The sequence below is a fragment of the Anomaloglossus baeobatrachus genome, chromosome 2 (assembly GCF_048569485.1).
Source record: "Anomaloglossus baeobatrachus isolate aAnoBae1 chromosome 2, aAnoBae1.hap1, whole genome shotgun sequence".
In the NCBI taxonomy this organism is placed as follows: domain Eukaryota; kingdom Metazoa; phylum Chordata; class Amphibia; order Anura; family Aromobatidae; genus Anomaloglossus; species Anomaloglossus baeobatrachus.
In genome coordinates this window covers 716,782,705-716,800,794 of record NC_134354.1, presented here as the reverse complement: position 1 = coordinate 716,800,794, position 18,090 = coordinate 716,782,705, and the positions used below count along the sequence as shown (strand labels likewise).

The following is an 18,090-nucleotide window of genomic DNA, read 5'->3' as shown; positions in this document are numbered from 1 at the left end:
AATTCATGACTGATGTGACATTGTGATGTCACCAAAGCCCCGTGTCCAATCACCGCCATCTTCTGTCCCCCCGTCTTTAGATCAAATGAGTTAATCAACAGGAAGTGCTGCCACTCACTTCCTGTTGATTGTTCAATTGGTCGGAAGGCGGGAGAGAGAGAAGCCTGCGGTGATTGGACGTGGGGCTTTGGTGATGTCACGTGAGCCCTGATTCGCGGTTACAGTCAGTGCTGGAATGGTGCCAGAACGGGAGGTGAGTACAGGGTCTTTTGTTTTACCTGGGGGAAACAAGTGGAATTTGAAGGGGTTGGATAAACCCTTTAACCCTTGTGTCTGGGGTCAATGTGACCCCATGCAGATTGGTGGCACTAGTGATTTTTTTTTTTAATGGTACCAGACGAGGGTTAAACCTAAACAAGAAACTTGAGATTATGTTGTTTAACAGTTTATTGGTAGAGTTGAGTGGATCGGCCATAATCCGGGTCTGGCGGATCCGGATCGGGTTGTCGCCGAAGTCCGGATCCGATCCGGAATCCGTGGCCATGCAAATCGAGAGAGAGCGAGATCGAGATTCAAAATAAGTGTCTGGGGGCCTGCATTCACAGTGTTAAGGCCCCATTACACGCAACGACATTGCTAATGAGATGTCGTTGGGGTCACGGAATTCGTGACGCACATCCGGCCTCGTTAGCGACGTCGTTGTGTGTGACACGAGCGACCGCTAACGATACAAAATACCAAATCGTTGATTGCTGACACGTCGTCCATTTTCAAAATATCGTTGCTCGTTCTGGACACAGGTTGTTCGTCGTTCCTGAGACAGCACACATCGCTACATGTGACACCCAGGAACGACGAACAACACCATACCTGCGTCCTCCGGCAATGATGTGGGCGTAACTTTCATGCGGCTGCTCTCCGCTTCTATTGGAGGCCTGCCGTGTAACGTTGCTGTGACGCCGCACGAACCGCCCCCTTAGAAAAGGGGAAGGTAAGTATGTGTGACGCGTACTAGCGATATTGTTCGCCACGGGCAGCGATTTGCCCGTGATGCACAAACGATGGGGGCGGGTGCGATCGCTAGCGATGTCGCAGCGTGTAAAGCCCCCTTTAGTATCTGCCTTGCTTCGCCCCCTTGGTGATGATATCTGTTCTTCCTTTGCATGTAGGCGCTCATTGTTCTTTGCTATTAATTTCTATAGCCATCTCGTCTTAACCATAACATCGTTGTTCCCGGCTCCCTTAGTCCGTCTGCATATTAAAGCTTTAGACTACGAGTGTTTTTGCTTGTGCTAATATATTCTGTCTTTAGCCTTCAGACATGTCTATAGCCCCCTCTTGAGAGGGGCACAATAATTAGGGTTACTGAACATGGTAATGGAATCAGATTTTCATTTTCTTTTTTTCTCCGACTTTGTTTTAAGACTGAGCTGGAGAACATTGAAGTGACACAGGGGATGTCATCGGAGACCGCCGTGACTTTTCTCAGCCGGCTTATGGCCATGGTGGACGTCCTGGTTTTTGCCAGCTCTCTGAATTTCAGTGAGATCGAAGCGGAGAAAAACATGTCTTCTGGTGGCTTAATGCGACAGTGCCTGAGGCTGGGTAAGTTCATGCTGTATAGTGCAAATGGTGTCTGCAGACAGTGTGCGCATAGTGTGCTGCTGTATGGGGGAAAGGGTTAAACAGCGCCCGCCTGTAGGAATGGAATATTCGGCTGTATTTCACCATGGGAAGGGTCTGACCTAGTTCTAGATCTGCCGCGATATTATATATTTATAAATCACCTACTGTGCGGCCTTATTATACAGAGCTGAACAATGTGATGAATTCATGAGCCAGAATCCCCAGTAGGGAAGGTAAAGAGGGTTCATAAATGTATTCTGTAGAGTAGAAATGTATTTATTTTGTAAAATGTATTTTCATTCCACTCACAGTCGCAGCTTATCAAAACTCAAAGTGGACTTGTCACTGCGCATTAACCTTTCTGGATTTGATAGGCCTCGGACAGACTTTAGTTTTTTCTCATTTCTACAGAAATAGTTGTATTTCTTTCGTTCGACTTTTAACAATAGCATTTAATAATTACTTTTTAGCTCTAATATATCCAGCGATAATTGATTATTCCGGGAAAACATAGTTAGGCTATTTTCACACATTGCGTTTTTGCTGCATTTTTTTTCTGCAGCAAAATCTGATCTCAACATTAAAAGGCTTTTTATACTTTTTTTGTTTATTTGTTTTGCTGCTAATTTATGCTTTTTGTGGGGTTTTTTTTGCTGCTTTTTTATTGTTGCTTATTTATGCTTTTTATGTTTGTTTTTTTTGTTTTGCTGCTTATCTATGCTTTTCTGTATTTTTTTGCTGCTATTTTTGTTTGTACTGTTGCTTATTTGTTTGCTGCTTTTTTCTGCTTTTTTTTGTTTTGCTGTTTGTTTCTGCTTTTTTTTTTGCTGCGTTTTTATGTTTTTGTTTGTTTTGCTGCTTGTTTATGCTTTTTGTGTGTATTTGGCTGCTTTTTTGCTAGTTTCAGTTTAAGGAAACCTTTCACGATCAGTAACTTTTATAGCTCCCCCTCTTCCTGTAGTGAATGCACTGAGAGGTAGATGGGGGGGGGGGGCAGTAAATATATAAATGGTATTCAAGGAGCAAAAAAGGATCCAGCCTGGACTCTAAGAAAGATTGTGTATAAAAATTTAACTTTTATTCCATCTTTAAAAATTCAAATTATGACACCGTCAAATTCATACTGACATAAAAGGGCATGGATCCGTCCAGAAAAAACTTTATGCACCCTTTTTTTCATACATGGATCTGTCCAGAAGAAACTTTATGCAACCTTTTTTCATACATGGATCCGTTCAGAACAAACTTTGTTTTTCCTTTTCCTTTATAAATGGTATTCACATACACTTCACGAGCAGTGAGGATACCCTGAATTCTAAGGCGCTTACAACAAGATAACAGGTGATGCTATATCAATAAAACTTACTGATCCCAAAAGGTCTCCTTAAGCCCTATTGAAAGATAACCCTAGTATTGTACTACAAAATCACCTGACAGATTCCCTTTAAAGGGTGCTTTACACGCTGCGACATCGCTAGCGATCTCATTAGCGATGTGAGACGCCGGATTGCAGATGTGATCTGCCGAGATCGCACATGTGACCGGCGCTATAAAAACGACCTGTGTGCGATCTTGGCAGATCGCATCTGCGATCCGGCGTGTCACATCGCTAATGAGATCGCTAGCGATGTCGCAGCGTGTAAAGCACCTTTAAGTGTATGATCTGATCCTACAGAGGGGTATTGGACTGAAGCACTTTACATATGACATGAGCTGATCCTTATGGATGTACCCGATGTCTATTTGCCTTCACTTTGCCTTGACAGTCACAGAGATTGAATTTTAACAAAAGTATATTAGCATTTTGTAGCACTGCCATATGTTTTGTTGTTTTAGCCATGTTCAGGGCTTAAAGGGATTAACAGATTTAGAAAACTGATTTTTAAATACTTTAGGGAGTTCTGAGCTAATATAGAGCGCTCGCACATAGATTAGTCCCTGGTAGGAGGCTATATAGAGCTTCTTTCTCTCTGGAGGTAGTTCTCTGGAGGTTTAGAGGTAGACAATCCACTGATTCTAGTTGTAACTGGGAAGTACGGTACTTGTATTTAGCTGTGGTGGCACTGCGGAGAAATTTATTTTTTAATTTTTTTGCTGATTTTTCTGAACAGAAATTATCTAAGAACCAAGTAGAAGTAAAAAAAAAAATCATGAATTTTGATTGTGGAGTTGATTATTTTTTTGCCCCAAATATTCAGCAAAAAAAAAAAATCATGAACATACCCTTACCCTAATTCTTACCCCAGAATTAAGACACTCCCTCAGCATCTTGAGGCCCACCCTTCTAACTTAGAAAAAAATTGCAGTATATCACAAAAGTGCGTACACCCCTCACATGTTTGTATATATTTTATTATATCTTTTCATGAGACAGTACTGAATATATGACACTGATACAATGTACAGTAGTCAGGGTGCAACTTTACAGTGTAAATTTGGTGCCCTCTAAATAACTCAACACAGAGCCATTAATGTACAACCGCTGGAAACAAAAATAAGTACACTCCTAAATGAAAATGGACAATGTGCCCAATTAGCCATTTTCCCTCCCTGATGTCATGTGACTCATTACTGTTACAAAGTCTCAGATGTGAATGAGGAGCAGGTGTGTTACATTTGGTGTTATCGCTCACACACTTTCCCATACTGGTCACTAGAAGTTCAGCATGGCTCCTCATGGCAAAGAATTCTCGAAGGATCTGAAAGGCTATGTTCGCACGTTGCGTCGGAGTACCTGCAGTTTATTCTGCACGTTTTCCTTCCCTTGGTTTTTGACCAAATGGCTTCTGACCATTTTTTAGCGCTAAAAACGCATGCGTTTTTACCGCGTTTTTAGTGCGTTTTTAGCGCTTTTTACCTGCGTTTTCACCTGCGTTTCTGCAGATGCGTTTTTGAGATCAAGACACTGAGAAATAAAGTTGAATTAGTCAAAAAGAATGAAAAAAGAGAAAAAAAGTATAAAATTAACTTTTAATAAAATTATATGGGAAATTATCATTTTTAATGTAATAATAGTGGTTATGCAAATTTTAACAGAAAAATAGCTAAAGTTTATTATTTTTTAACATTTAAATTTTCGGTTATTGTGTGTGTGTAAAGGAACATTAGAACCCATTAATTTTTGGCCAGAAAAGCATGCGTTTTTGGAGCCAAAAACGCAGTTGAAAAGCAGGTAAAAAGCATGAAAAACGCAGGAATTGTGATTTTGGTTGCTTTTTGCCATTTCTCATTGACTCCAATGTTAAGGAAACGCTGCAGAAATGGCAAAAACAACTGACATGCTGCTTCTTTTTCAGCATGGTTTTTGACCACAAATATGCAAATTAAACGCTGCTGAACAAAAAGCAAAGTGCAGACAGGATTTCTGCTTTTCCCATAGACTTTGCTGGAAATCAAAAACGCATGCGTTTTTGCACAAAAACGCTGCTGCCAAAAACGCTGCAGAAACGCGGTAAAAAACGCAACGTGCGAACATAGCCAAAGAAGGATTGTTGGTCTATTTAAAGATGGCCAAGGCTATAAGGAGATTGTCAACACCAGGAAACTGAGCTGCAGCACGGTGCCCAAGACCATACAGCGGTTTAACAAGACAGGTTCCACTCAGAACAGGCCTCACCCTGGTCGACCAAGGAATTTGAGTGTCATATCCAGAGGTTGTCTTTTTTTCAAAATAGAAGTATGATTGCTGGCAATATTGCTGCTGAAGTTAAAGGGATGAAGGGTCAGCTTGTCAGTGCTCAAACCATACGCCGCATACTGCATCACATTGTCTGCATGGCTTTCATCCCAAAAGCAAGCCTCTTCTAAAGATGATGCACAAAAAAACCCGCAAACAGTTTGCTGAAGACAAGCAGATAAGGGCATGGATTATGGGACTAATGTCCTGTGGTCTGATGAGACTAAGATAAACTTATTTGGTTCAGATGGTGTCAAGTTTGTGTGGCTGCAACCAGGTGAGGACAAAGACAAGTGTATCCTGCTTACAGTCAGGCATGGTGGTGGGAATGTTATGGTTTGGGGCTGTACGAGTGCTGAAGGCTGTTGGGAACTACAGGTCATTCAGGAAACCATGAATGCCAAAATATACTGTGACGTACTGAAAAAGAGTATGATCCCTTGCCTTCGGAAACTGCTAGGCAGTATTCCAACACAACGACCGCAAACACACCTCCAAGATGACCACTGCCTTGCTAAAGAAACTGAGGGTAAAGGTGCTGGACTGGCCAAGCATGTCTCTAATCTAAATGTTATTGAGCATTTGTGGGGCATCAAATGGAAAGTGGAAGAGCACAAGGTCTCTAAAATCCACTGACTCCATCATCATGGAGGATGAAAGAGGATTTCAGTGGCTCATTTGAAGCTGTAGTGACCTCCATGCCCAAGATAGTTAAGGCAATGCTTGAAAATAATGGTGGCAACACAATTTGCCCATTTTTACTTAGGGGTGTACTCACTTTTGTTGAGAGTGGTTTAGACATTAATGGCTGTGGGTTGAGTTCTTTAGAGGTCAGACCAGTATTATACTGTTCATAGAAGCTGTACATCAACTTTTTTACTTTTGTATCAAAGTATCATGCCTTCATTGTTGTCCCATGAAAATATGCAATAAAATATCTACAAAAATGTGAGGGGTGTACTCACTTTTGTGATATACTGTGGATTTACCTTGAACCTTAACCTGCAGATGTTACCGAAACTTATTTACAAGACTTCTTTCCCATGGCACGCCCGCATTACTCATAAGCTGTGATATTTTTTCTTAACACATTTTCTGGGACACTTCTACATTTTACTGAACACATTTCTGCAGCATGTGTTTCCAATTTGTGCATTAGCTCCTCTTCTCAGACTTGTCTTTCTGCTTCCCAGCTATATTTCCACAATCATGAAGTGTTGTCATCGATAACAACTTCTCACATGGGTAGATACGGTAACAGTGCCACCGTTAGTATTTGCCTGCTTTTCTCATCACAAAGCTCAAATCAATAATTAATGATATATTTTATATATGACAGAAATGTAAATAATGTTAAAGGGAATCTGTCAGTAGAAACAACCCTCCTATACCTTTTTATTTAAGCATGTAGGTCATAGAAAGTGGAATACATGCTACCTTCTCATCTGCAATTCAATGAATATTTCCTGATAAATCTGTTTCCCTTAATATGTAAATGAGCTGTTAAGATCTATGGGCTGGACATAGATCTCCCTGAGAATCTACCTCCAGAGCAGCTTATTTTAAATGAAAGGGGGCGCTACCAGTGTGAGACATGTAGATCAAGAGAGCAGACTGTCAGTCATTAAATGTCTCACATGCCAATCCAAATAAAGGAAGAAAAGCTGTAGCTCACCATGGGGTAAATGCAATGTTTATTCTGTATACACAGAAATTATCAGGTGGGGGAGAGAGAAGAGTGCGGGTACAGCAGGCAGACAACAGTCGTTTCGCGCTGTAACAAGCGCTTTGACGAGTCCAACACGCCCTCATTCATTTTACATAAGCTCTGGAGGCAGATTTTCAGGGAGATCAGTGTCCAGCCCATAGATCTTAACAGCTCATTTACCTATTAATGAAAATGTAGATTACTCTGGAATAAAATGTAACATTGCAGATATCAAAGTATCATGTTAGTCAACTGTCTGTCTTAAGGCCGCTTTACATACTACAATATATCTTACGATGTGTCGGCGGGGTCACGTCGTAAGTGACGCACATCCGGCATCGTAAGGTACATTGTAGTGTATGACAGCTACGTGCGATTGCGAATGAACGGTAAAACGTTCATCGCATACACATCGTTCATTCCTCATTAATTGAACGTCAGGTTGTTCATCGTTCCCGGGGTGTCACACACTGTGTGCTACCCCGGGTACGATGAACAGATCTTACCTGCGTCCTTGGGCTCCCGCCAGCAATGCGGAAGGAAGAAGGTGGGCGGGATGTTTACGTCCCGCTCAGATCCGCCCCTCCGCTTCTATTGGCCGGCTGCCGCGTGACGTCGATGTGACGCAGAACGTCCCTCCCACTCCAGGAAGTGGACGTTCACCGCCCACATCGAGGTCGTATGGACGGGTAAGTACGTGTGACGGGGGTTAATCGTTTGTGTGGCACATTCAACAAAATTGAACGTGCTGCACATACGATGGGAGCGGTTACGATCGCATACGATATCGTATGCAGAATCGTAACATGTAAAGCAGGCTTAACATGCCCATATAGACAACTTAGGAGGGTTGATCCTACTGATAGATGCCCGTTAAAGGTGTGTTCTTACTACTGGGACAGATGGACATCATGGAGGATGATTCTTTATTTGGGACCCCACAAGATAAAACAGGACACAAAGACATTAAAGAGGTTTCCACTACTTTAACACTGATGGCCTATCCTTAGGATAGGTCACTAATGTCTGGTAGACACACCGCACCCCTGCCGATCAGCTGTTCTTGGGGCTGGCGGTGGCAGGAAATGCTAGTTCCGGAGCTGCCCGGTCTTCTGATAGCGGCCGGGTTCTGCATATCCACCTCCTATTCACATCATCGATTCTAAGGATAGGCAATCAATGTTAAAGTAGTGGACAGCCTCATTAGTTTAACCATATCCATGGAAAAGACATCACTTTTGTGTAATTTTCTCTGCTTTCAGCCTCTTTACTTGCAGTTTTGGCCTTTTCACTTCATGAGGGTTGACACACCATGTACCATAGGATTAAGACGTAACAAAATTTATTAGAAATGCATCCCTTGACCGCCAGAGTAGGTAGTCTACACAGATAGTCTCAGCGATCTCACTTTTAAATAGCTAATGTCTCATCTATCTATCCATTAGTCTATCTATTATTATTACTATTTATTATAGTGCCATTAATTCCATGGCACTTTACAAGTGAGAAAGGGTATACATAAAAACTAGCACAACAATCATTTAACAGTACAAAACAGACTGGTACAGGAGGAGAGAGGACCCTGCCCGCGAGGGCTCACAGTCTACAGGGGATGGGTGAGGGTACAATAGGGGAGGACAGAGCTGGTTGAGCAGTGGTGTACTGGATTGAGGGTTATTGTAGGTTAAAAGCTTATCGGAAGAGATGGGTCTTCAGGTTCCTCTTGAATCTTTTCACAGTAGGAGAGAGTCTGATGTGCTGGGGCAGAGAGTTCCAGAGTTTGGGGGAGGCACGGGAGAAATCTTATATGCGATTGTGGGAAGAAGAGATAAGAGAGGAGTAGAGAAGGAAATCTTGTGAGGATCTGAGGTTGCGTGCAGGTAAGTGTTGGGAGAATAGGTCACAGATGTAAGGAGGAGACAGGTTGTGGGTGGCTTTGTAGGTCATGGTTAATGTTTTGAACTGGAGTATTTGGGCAATGGAAAGCCAGTGAAGGGATTGGCAGAGTGGTGAGGCTGGGGAATAGCGAGGGGAGAGGTGGATTAAGCGGGCCGAAGAGTTCAGGATAGATTGGAGGAGTGCAAGAGTGTTGAAAGGGAGGCCACAGAGCAGGATGTTGCAGTAGTCGAGGCGGGAGATGATGAGGGCATGAACTAATGTTTCTATCTGTCTGTTTGTCTATCTGTCTATTCAAGTTCATAGCTATCTAAATCTCTATTTCCTGCTTATTATATCTACATCACATGGAGTAGTTCTCTCATTACGGCATTAGTATCGACCTCTCCACTGTCAGATCACTGCTTCACATAAGAAGTTACTGAGCATGTGTGGCCAACACTAAAGGTGGTCCTCTACCGCAGCTACTGAGCATGTGCGGCCAACACTAAAGGTGGTCCTCTACCGGAGCTACTGAGCATGTGCGGCCAACACTAAAGGTGGTCCTCTACCGCAGCTACTGAGCATGTGCGGCCAACACTAAAGGTGGTCCTCTACCGCAGCTACTGAGCATGTGCGGCCAACACTAAAGGTGGTCTTCTACCGCAGCTACTGAGCATGTGCGGGCAGCACTAAAGGTGGTCCTGTACCGCAGCTACATCACATGGAGTAGTTCTCTCATTACCACATTAGTATCGACCTCTCCACTGTCAGATCACTGCTTCACATGAGCAGTTACTGAGCATGTGCGGCTAACACTAAAGGTGGTCCTGTACCACAGCTACTGAGCATGTGCGGCCAGCACTAAAGGTGGTCCTGTACAATTTCCATAGGAGAATCAGCAACAGATGATACTATAGATGTAAATGTAATGTGTAATATATAATACACTTCTTTTCATACACTTATTTTTCAACAATACTTTTCTTGAGACCTCTCCTTTAAATATCAAAAGTATCTCTGACGTAATAACTGCTATAAACACCTATGGTATATTTCCCCTGCGGACCAGTGTAATGGAAATGTTTATCCAGGCTTAGTTTTCTCAGGCTGGTAGTGTTGACTTTCTAGGGTTTTCTGTAGCGATGGGTTGATTGTTAGGATGACTTAGCAGTTTAGCTGACCCTTTAGCGCTGTGTGTACCATCCATCAGGTGAAGCCGTTGTACTGCACGTGGCCATTAATGACTTCAGCCATAACTTCTGCCGATATAAACAATGTATTTTCTTAATAATTAGGCTGTAGTTTTTTCACCTGTCAGTTGCACAATGAAATAAATGTGAGTCGATTTTGATTAAACCTTTTTTAGTTTGCTGTGTAGCTGTACGAAACTGTTTGGAGTGTCGGCAGAGGCAGCGAGAGCGGGGCACCAAGTCTATGAGCAGCAATAAGGTCCAGGATAATCTGCAGAATGTGTCCATCACCACTGCCACCAAGGTGAGTGTGAGAACTTATCATATAAGGGGTTGTTTTTGTTTTTATTTTCATTGCTGTGGCAGGGGAGACACGTCCACCTAGAGACCGGCAACAGAAGAACACACTTGCTCTGTTGTGTCTCTTGGTGGATTGCAAATTACAATACAACACTTTAAGGAATCATTAGGTCCAATGTGAAAATGAAACTCTGCAATCTCCATGACATGCAACACTTGACGGCATGTAGCCCTAGTCTGAAAGGCCACCTGTCATGTTCTATGTGCTGTCCAATCTGTGGCCAGCATGGTAAAGAGAAGAAGCTGAGCAGAAATCTAGAAGAAGAAGAGCTAAAGGTTTGTTGGATAAGATTCAATATACTTTCATACAGGAAAAACACTGAATGGGACCGCTACACAGAAAACATTGAATGCGCGCCCTCCCGGTCTTGCTGAACGGGCGCCCTCCCGGTCTTGCTGAACGGGCGCCCTCCCGGTCTTGCTGAACGGGCGCCCTCCCGGTCTTGCTGAACGGGCGCCCTCCCGGTCTTGCTGAACGGGCGCCCTCCCGGTCTTGCTGAACGGGCGCCCTCCCGGTCTTGCTGAACGGGCGCCCTCCCGGTCTTGCTGAACGGGCGCCCTCCCGGTCTTGCTGAACGGGCGCCCTCCCGGTCTTGCTGAACGGTCGCCCTCCCGGTCTTGCTGAGCGGGCGCCCTCCCGGTCTTGCTGAGCGGGCGCCCTCCCGGTCTTGCTGAGCGGGCGCCCTCCCGGTCTTGCTGAGCGGGCGCCCTCCCGGTCTTGCTGAGCAGTGCCGGCCAGTCACAGAATGGGGGCCCTCCCAGTCTCGCTGAACGGGCGCCCTCCCAGTTACTGTGCGCACTACAGAATGGGGTCGCCCAATCAACTTTTCCCACAAAAATGTTTATCACTCTGATCAGCTAGTTCTCCTGTATGACGTCCTGCCTGACTATCAGATGCAACATGCAAAAATGGTGGGAACCAGTGCACCACTTAATATAAATATCAGGGGCACGGAGCTCTGTTCTGATCCAATCTATAAATTGAACATCTCTGAAGAGCAGATATCATGTAGAAAATGACAGGTTCCCTTTAGAGGGTAACTACATAGTATACCTGCACCATAGCTTCAGTACCAAGCACACCCACCAATGGTATGAAAAAAAAAAAAATGTTAGAAAAAAGGGTGTCCTTTATCTTCCCCAGAAACTGTGCCATTGTGGTCCTCTGGATGTATTATGTATTGCAGCTATACCTTCTATAACTGAATGTAGCTGAGCTGCCATACCAGACAGTGCCAGTATACTGGAGTGGCGCTGTACATCATTCTTTTTTTTTTTACTGTAAAGGATAAGATGTAGTTAGAGAGAGTTTTATTTTTTAAATCTAAACTCCCGATTTAAAACAATGTCCTTTATTTTGTGCACCTGTAGGTTTATCTTTATGTATTGGACCACGTTCACACTTTGAGTATTTGATCCGTTTTTTACTTCAGTATTTGTAAGTCAAACTAGGAGTGGGACAATCAGAGGAAATGTCAAATAGAAACACGGGCTCCACTTCTGCATGTCTCATCCACTCCTGGTTTTGGCTAATACTGATGTAAAATACTGATCAAACACTCAGTGTGTGCACGCGGCCTAAGGATGAACATAGACACGTTTCCCAGATATCTAGAGACCTACGTGTCATACTCTCTATGTCTCGCAGGAGCCGGCTGTAAATTTTTAAAGCCCTTTGTTTCCTCCACACGTGGTCAGGTGCAGATCATATAGCTTGGCCTAAGGCAAAGCAGGGAAATGTTGTGTTTGGTGGTCTCCTCTGAAGACCATCTACGACACTGAAGGAAGGTGTCTTGTCAGAGGTTAGAAAAACGGAATTAAGCCCGGCACAAGGGGGACTTGTAGGATTTGCAGAGAAAAGCTTTTAAACACCAGTAAAAAAGTGAAATGAAATCCTAAAAAAACACCACAGCAATGGCCGGGATAGTCATTTTTTTCTTTATTTTAATCAGAACCATACTGTTCAAGTGATTAAAAGCCAAACAGAGAGGAGGCGATCAGCCAATTATCATTGAGAAGCCATTAGTTACCGCTCAGTCCCCTGCGACTGGTAATAGAGGACATTCCATTCCTTCATCACCATTACTGCCATTACAATGTCTTCGGAGCAGAATGAAGTATTCCTAATCCTTTCTCCACCTGCGCTGTGGATATGTCTCACAAGGAGAACACTGTACACAGTCCTGCGAGGTGTACGGCAAAATATGTAGGGAATCAAGTCCTGGAACTGATGAGATACGGGCAGGGCCTGGCATCTTACTCTGGCGTATAGGTTGGCATTGTCTCCTGGAATCGGAAACCATCAGCGCAGCATCATCATGTCGTCTGCTTGTTTTTCCCATGTTAGGGCTTGTTCACACTTGGCATATTTGATGTTTTGTTTTTTCCACAATCTTTTTTTTTCGTGTGCTACAGTAACAGCAAAAAGAATGAGATATCTAAAATCTCATTCACACCATTATATTATTATTATTATTATTATTATTAATATTTCTCTAGCGCCAACATATTCCACAGCGCTTTACACCATTCACACAGTGCGTTTTTCTCCTTGCATCTTTTGACCGGCAGTCATTTTTTTGTCTGTTTTTTTAAACAAAGCCTGTCAATTCTTTCAGTGCTTTAACTGTATTTTTCCCCATTCAGATAGAAAAGGGTTAATAACAAATAATCAAAATACACTTAAATACTAAAATTATATATCCAAAAATGTTACTATCGTTTTCTGGCAATACCTTCCGTTTTTCATGTAGAAAAAAAAATGCTTGCTGCTTCAGGAAAAACCCTGCTGTCTTTTTCTTAAAGCGACATTGCTGGTGATTTTGCCATTGTTTTTCAGGCTGCTTCTTTGCCGACTCTATACTTTCAACTATATACGAGTAGAGCCACTCAAAGAATATCCCGCATTGCAACCATTCATCAATTTGACTCTGCTGTCCAAGTCCAGGGAGATTAGCTACAGTGCCATAGGTTATAAATTTCTTGATTATATTGCACACCATGGATAAAGAAACATCAAGATTTCTGGAGATGGACCTGTAACCCTGAGATTGTTGATCATTTTTTAACAATTTTGGTTTTCAAGTCCTCAAACAGTTCTCTTCCCTTTCTAGTCTCTAGACACACAATGCAAAAATTAAGTCAACTTCTCCCCTTTTTATCTGAGGTCAGGTGTTAATTTCATATTGCCCACATCTCTTACTTGTCAGAGGTGAGTTTCAAAGAGCATCACATGCTTGAAACAAAGTTGTTTACCCACAATTTTGGAAAACCACCAACAATTTTGTCTGGCCTAGTTTTGTATGATATTATGTCCAATTTTACTTTTTTTTTTCCAGTTTTTTGTGTTGTTCCAAAACACACAGAGGAGATAAACATGTATATGAAAAAACTTGTGTAATTGCAATAATTTTCTGGGTGAAATATTTGTTTTTCTGGAACAATTTCAAGGGTGCCAACATTTTTGACCATGACTGTATTTCATAAGTCAAGGCACCTTTATAGCCAATATAGCTATACATCTATTTTTAAAATAACTATTTTTTTTTTCCATTAATCTTCACAAATTCCCCTGGTAGGTTGTGTCTATAATTGTGTCTTAGAACAAGATATGTGAAGTTTTGTCCCATTTTTACCCACTGATATTGTAAACTGTAACACTAATGATATTCTTGCTGTTTTTGTACTCCTAGACCCCTGTGGATAATGTTCCGAGTAACCTCTCGCCCATAAAGGACCCTGATCGCCTCCTCCAGGATGTGGATATTAACCGTCTGCGGGCCGTTGTGTTCCGCGATGTGGTGAGTTGTTGCTCTTGCTTTCTGTTTTTTTGTACCTATGGCTTATACACTGAAGGTGAGAGATGCTTTTTTGATGGCTCTGACTAATTTGTATTAGTGATTTTACATGTTTTTTTGCGTATTTTTTTTTTTTCTGCTCCCTTAACTTCCAATGTGGATGCACCATAGTAAAGCGGTCACCAGTCATTTTATCAGTATGGTCAGACATACATTTCAGCAGACTAATGTATGCATTTGCATTAGATATGTTAGATATGGCACAAGTCCTTTATCTAGGTTGTATAAATCATTTTTCCATGTGATAGTCCATATCAGGGTCTAATGGGGGTGACCAAGGTCCCCACTGCCAGTATAACCCCTTAGATGCCATTATCACTGATCACAACAGCATTCAAGGGGTTAACCTGCTACAATCATAGCTAGTTGAAATTGAAAAAACAGCCATCACCCATGTGGCCTAGAGTGGGCTCCGCTTAGGAGCTAACATCCTACAAAGCCTCCTGACGTCTTCTGTACATACAGTACAGACCAAACGTTTGGACACACCTTCTCATTCAAAGAGTTTTCTTTATTTTTATGACTCTAAAAATTGTAGATTCATATTGAAGGCATCAAAACTATGAATTAAAACATGTGGAATCAAATACTTAAAGTGTGAAACAACTGAAAATGTGTCTTATATTCTAGGTTCTTCAAAGTAACCACCTTTTGCTTTGATTACTGCTTTGCACACTCTTGGCATTCTCTTGATGAGCTTCAAGAAATAGTCACTGGAATTGGTCTTCTAACAGTCTTGAATGAGTTCCCAGAGATGCTTAGCACTTGTTGGCCTTTTGCCTTCACTCTGCAGTCCAGCTCACCCCAAACCATCTCTATTGGGTTCAGGTCTGGTGACTGTGGAGGCCAGGTCCTCTGGCGTAGCACCCCATCACTCTCCTTCTTTGTCAAATAGCCCTTACACAGCCTGGAGGTGTGTTCGGGGTCATTGTCCTGCTGAAAAATAAATGATGGTCCAACTAAACGCAAACCGGATGGAATAGCACGCCGCTGCAAGATGCTGTGGTAGGCATGCTGGTTCTGTATGCCTGCAATTTTGAATAAATCCCCAACAGTGTCACCAGCAAAGCACCCCCACACCATCACACCTCCTCCTCCATGCTTCACGGTGGGAACCAGGCATGTAGAGTCCATCCATTCACCTTTTCTACAAAGACACGGTGGTTGGATCCAAAGATCTCAAATTTGGACTCATCAGACCAAAGCACAGATTTCCACTGGTCTAATGTCCATTTCTTGTGTTCTTTAGCCCAAACAAGTCTCTTCTGCTTGTTGCCTGACCTTAGCAGAGGTTTCCTAGTAGCTATTTTACCATGAAGGCCTGCTGCACAAAGTCTCCTCTTAACAGTTGTTCTAGAGATGAGAAGGTGTGTACAAACGTTTGGTCTGTACTGTATGTCGGGAAAAGGGAACAGATGCCAGGCAGGGGCACAGCACTTTGTCATTGGTCACCCTAGGGCACGGGCCCCATAGCAGTCACCGTGACCTGCCTGGCACACAAATGGTACAAGCTAATAAGAAAAGGTGAGAGACGTCATACTGCTGCTTCAATGGAAACTTTTAAAGGCATAGCCCCAATTTTTCTAACAATTTTTTACCATAAAAGTACTTGTTAAACATTATCGAAACTCATAGTTGAGCAAAAATGTTGTGACTTTTGGCATTTTTAAGTCTCAACTAGCTCCGCCAACTTTTTGAACAACCGGTTGTGGATTGAAAGCCCAAGCAATGTCAGATTTTCCTTATCACTATCTCTCCATCGCCACCAGGGGGAGCTGCAATGCATTATTTAATGAGCAGTGTCTATTTGTAATGTCTTAGCAGTTAGCATAAAAATCCTACAGAATTAGTTGCGTGCCATTGTCATCTAACCAATATTTTATATTCCTTTCTGACAATAGTTTGTTTTACGTTTTTAGTAATTTACTTTATATATTGCTTCATTTTATTTTCATTTGATATATTTCTTTTTATCGGAGATCTACGCAGAGAGAAAACGACATTACTGTTCATTAAATTTTGCTAGAAGCAATTGGATTGGGCTAGTAGCTATATAGCGGCCTTTTAAAAAAAAAAAATTATAAAAAAAAAAATCCTTTCCAAAGCATCAGCAATGTAAACCTAGGGCCTGCGTTTCCACTATCGACCACTAGACTGCGCTGTAGAACCACATGACTCCATACTCCAATCATTGTTTTTATAAATATCCACTTCAATGAGATACTGAGTGTGGTAGTTGTTAACATGGAAATAATCTGCTGGAACATAATTGTTACCTTTATTGTCCATATTTTATTTTTCATTCCTTTTATGGTTTTTGTAGCAGGTGAGGCATTTGTTGTTGGAATAGCTAACAATGCAATCTGTCATTGTACTTGCCGCCTCTGTGTCATGTGTGCAGACCAATGACTAGAGGCATTCATGGCGGTCCAGAACATCTGACGTTTAATTGATGGTTGGCCAACCGACGGGAAACACATCTTCTAGTTACAGATTGTTTTCTTTAAAGCTGAGATGATGCATGGCCGTAATCCCTTCTTAATCATTTCAGTTGTGGCTCAGTAGACAGGAGGGATAGAGCTGTTTCCCCAGTCACTACAGATGTGCCCAGTGTGGACCGTATCTTCCTATTTAGGGAAAACGTCTAGAGGTGCATAGAGTAATGATGAGCACCGTCTGCGGAGAAAGCTCAAGCAAGTCTGGAGGCAGCAGCAGTAGCTATGAGCCACAGACTGCACTGTGACGTATAGGAGAATTTTCTGTACTTGAAGATGCTTTGTATTCATCTTCATTACAGGCACATTGTTCGTGTACATATTGCTACATCTCTATATACCAGTGCATTTCTATGTACCTATATGTACTATGTACCCAGCACCCACGCCGATCAGCTGTTGCAGATGACTTGTATTCGTATTCATTACAGGCACATTGTACGTGTACATATTGCTACATCTCTATATACCAGTTCATTTCAGTGTACCTATATGTACTATGTACCCGGCACCCACGCCGATCAGCTGTTGCAGGTGACTTGTATTCGTCTTGATTACAGGCACATTGCACATGTACATATTGCTACATCTCTAAATGCCAGTGCATTTCTATGTACCTGTATATACTATGCACCTGGCACCCCCGCTGATCAGCTGTAATCTATGTCAGAGGTGTCAGTAGCCAGCCAGAAATACTCAGTTCCACAGCTGCCTTGCCTTCTGATAGCAGCCGAGTACTGCACATCCGTCCCCTGTTGACTTGAATGGGAGGTGGATGTGCAGTACGCGACCGTTATTAGTTGACGGGGCAGCTCCGGATCTGAGCATTTCTGGCTGCCACCTCTGACACAGACAACAGCTGGTCTGCGGGGGGTGCCGGGTATATAGTACTTACAGGTACATAGAAATGCAAATATATATATATATATAGAGATGTAGAAATATGTACACGTACAATGTGCCTGTAATGAAGACTAATGCAAAGCACCTGCTATGACTTACCTGTGGGGGTGCCAGGTGTCGGACCCGGCAGATCAAACATTAATGATCTATCCTAAGAATAGGCTATCAGTGTAAAAGTAGTGGACAACCCCTTTTAAAAAACTAACGCTCGTCTCACAAAAAGCAAGACCTCCTATAGTGAAGCTTATGTACAAATGAAGAAGTTCTGGCTGCTACAATTCTGAGTGAATGAACAAAAATAAATCTATAAGTCCCACCAGTCCCGGATACAGCGTAGTAATCTTGGATTTGGGTCTATTCCCTGCTGTCCTGGGCATCTGCTGAATGTCCTTCACTG

General features: G+C 42.6%; 1 protein-coding gene across 4 annotated transcripts in view; it reads left to right on the top strand.

The window, feature by feature from the left end:
- The window catches only part of NBEA (neurobeachin), a 1,081,445-nt gene that overhangs the window by 488,535 nt on the left and 574,820 nt on the right, over nucleotides 1–18,090 (top strand). For 3 of the 4 annotated variants that reach the window (XM_075337333.1, XM_075337331.1, XM_075337329.1), the window contains 3 exons: nucleotides 1,425–1,605; nucleotides 10,255–10,382; nucleotides 14,131–14,238. In XM_075337333.1, the coding sequence (XP_075193448.1) occupies nucleotides 1,425–1,605; nucleotides 10,255–10,382; nucleotides 14,131–14,238 (417 nt within the window). The remainder of the gene's footprint in view (nucleotides 1–1,424; nucleotides 1,606–10,254; nucleotides 10,383–14,130; nucleotides 14,239–18,090) is intronic. The other variant, XM_075337330.1, reaches the window with a different exon arrangement.